General features: G+C 44.7%; 1 protein-coding gene across 2 annotated transcripts in view; it reads left to right on the top strand.

Moving 5' to 3' along the window:
* The first annotated feature begins 625 nt into the window (after positions 1–625).
* LOC119589528 (arrestin homolog) overlaps positions 626–2,423 on the top strand; it is a 5,872-nt gene continuing 4,074 nt past the window's right edge. The window contains exons 1-3 of one of the 2 annotated variants that reach the window (XR_005230195.1): positions 626–748; positions 855–1,210; positions 1,367–2,229. Coding sequence is in view for 1 of the 2 variants with exons in the window: in XM_037938127.1 (XP_037794055.1) it covers positions 706–748; positions 855–1,210; positions 1,367–2,113 (1,146 nt within the window). In the remaining variant the exon portion in view is untranslated. Of the gene's footprint in view, positions 749–854; positions 1,211–1,366; positions 2,344–2,423 lie in introns of those variants that run through there. The other variant, XM_037938127.1, reaches the window with a different exon arrangement.

Raw genomic sequence — 2,423 nt, 5'->3', positions numbered from 1 at the left:
CTTTTTAAGTGGTTAATGTACGAAATACATGGAACAAAACATTTGTCTAATGTCTTCATAAATTTTACTTTTACTTTTCCTCTGACTTTAAAAAGCTGTAGTTATGACATACATAATCAAAGCAGAAAACCGGCTTTCTATGTCACTCAATATCAGTGACCATCTATATTGGCAACGACTGGCTGTAAAGTAGTTCATGTTAACTTTCAGTAAATATTTGCTGCAAACTTCGTCCTTAAAGTCTTGTCAATTCGCTGATTTTGTATGGCGAACTTATGCTTATTATTAAAAGTTTATAATAATGAAATACTAGATTTCTGTCCCATAGTAATCCAAGAAGTTGACCCTACCTATTTTGGCAATAGGTACCTATTACTAAAAAGAATTTTACAGTTCTCCATTATGTTCTGTTAACCGAGCTATAATGCGCCAACATGTCGGATATCTAAATGTCTACATTTGCTATCAATGTAAATCCTGTGATTCAGGTTGCATACTCAGTAACGAACTATTCATTTCAGAAAATACCAAGACAAAAAAGAAAAAGAAAAAAATCACTCAAGTCCCAGGAAGCGTCTCACTACTAATCTCATTACGCCAGCATGTCAGTATAAGAACCGGCCTCCAACGCTGTTCGGCATCAGCTTCCCTCCGACAATCTTCGGGACTTCACACACTCCTCCGAGTCTACCAAAAACCACTTTAATGGTTAACGCTGTTAAGGTCTTCAAAAAGACTTCACCTAATGGTAATATAAATACCATTCATGTTTTAAAGTATATGTGTGTAATGACGCATCTTCGTAAATATTTATTATATGTCAATGAAACAATGATCGTATTTCCTCCCTCCAGGTAAGGTCACCGCGTATCTAAGTCGGCGGGACTTCGTGGACCACGTGAGCCACACCTCTCCCGTGGACGGTGTGGTGATCGTGGACCATGACTACCTGCGTGGAAGGAAAGTGTTCGCGCGCGTGGCGGTCACTTACCGCTACGGCCGCGAGGAGGATGAAGTCATGGGACTTCACTTCAGCAAGGAGCTCGAGCTGGTCAACATCGAGGTCGCTCCTCATGCTGGAGACGTCCAGATGACCGACGTGCAGGAACGACTCATCAAGAAGCTGGGTGCCAACGCCTACCCCATCACCGTGAATCTTCCGGAGAACGCCCCTTGTTCCGTCTCTCTCGACGGTGGGAGTGAGGGTTCTGTACGTATCTTTATCCATTTTTACTTGTCAAAGATCTATTTTTAATCCTATCAAACCTTTCAAAAGACGATCTCATTATTCGCTTCAATGATTTTTACAGAAAAAAATACTGATTGCAATTAAATGATTACCATGTCTCGTATTTCTTTGAAACAGACTCAGCCTCTTGGTGTGATTTACGATCTCAAACTGTACGTTGCTGACCGCAAGGAGGAACGTCCTCACAAGCGGAACTCCGTCGGCTTTGCTGTCCGAAAGGTCCAATACGCCTGTCCTGGCTCCAGCAACCGTCAGCCCCAGACCCTGGTTAGCAAGGGCTTCACTCTTTCTCCAGGAAGGCTCAACCTTGAGGTCACTTTGCCTCGCGACATCTACTTCCATGGACAGTCCATCGAGGCACAGCTTTCCATCAACAATGTGTCCAAGAAGACCGTGAAGAACATCAAGGCTGAGGTTGTGCAGCACGTGGAGGTCACCATGACCAACACTCACTTCAGCCGAGTTGTGGCTTCACTCGAATCTCGCGAAGGATGTCCCATCACCCCAGGATGCAACCTCACCAAGACCTTCTCCCTCAACCCTGTTGCCTCTGTCAACAAGCGACGTTTCGGCATCGCCCTCGATGGCCAAGTCAAGGACCAGGACGCCAACCTGGCATCCTCTACCTTGGTGGCAGAGGGTAAGAACGTCAGCGATGCCTTGGGCATCATCGTGTCCTACTCTATCCGCGTGAAGCTCAACTGCGGCGCTATTGCCGGCGACCTGACTGCCGACCTTCCTTTCAAGCTGGTGCACCCCGATCCTGCCTCTGTCAAGGCACCACTGCGCAAGAATCAGTCTGCTGATATCGAAGTCGAGGAATTTTCTCAGCTGCGCCGTGGTCAGTCCATTGCTGAGGACTAAAGGAAGCAGGAGTTACACGATGCTCAGGGATCAGTCAATCATTGTCAACGAATTCGAGTTTCAAGCATCAGTTTAATTGGAAGGGAAATTGCAGTTACAAATTCGCACACAATTAGGTCTTTGCATCGTACAACACTGTCATTGACATTTAAGCTTCTCATGAAGTCATATATATATAGCATGCCAGTATCATTCCTTGAGCATTTATATTTCCATGGACAGTTCCATGTGATAATCCTATTTTCTATTAAACTGCAATGAAATCTGAAGTAAATGTGTGATGTTTCTCGCACCTTGTGTATTACAGTAG

The sequence above is a fragment of the Penaeus monodon genome, chromosome 25, assembly GCF_015228065.2.
Source record: "Penaeus monodon isolate SGIC_2016 chromosome 25, NSTDA_Pmon_1, whole genome shotgun sequence".
Classification (NCBI taxonomy): domain Eukaryota; kingdom Metazoa; phylum Arthropoda; class Malacostraca; order Decapoda; family Penaeidae; genus Penaeus; species Penaeus monodon.
This window is presented reverse-complemented; position numbering and strand designations above follow the sequence as displayed.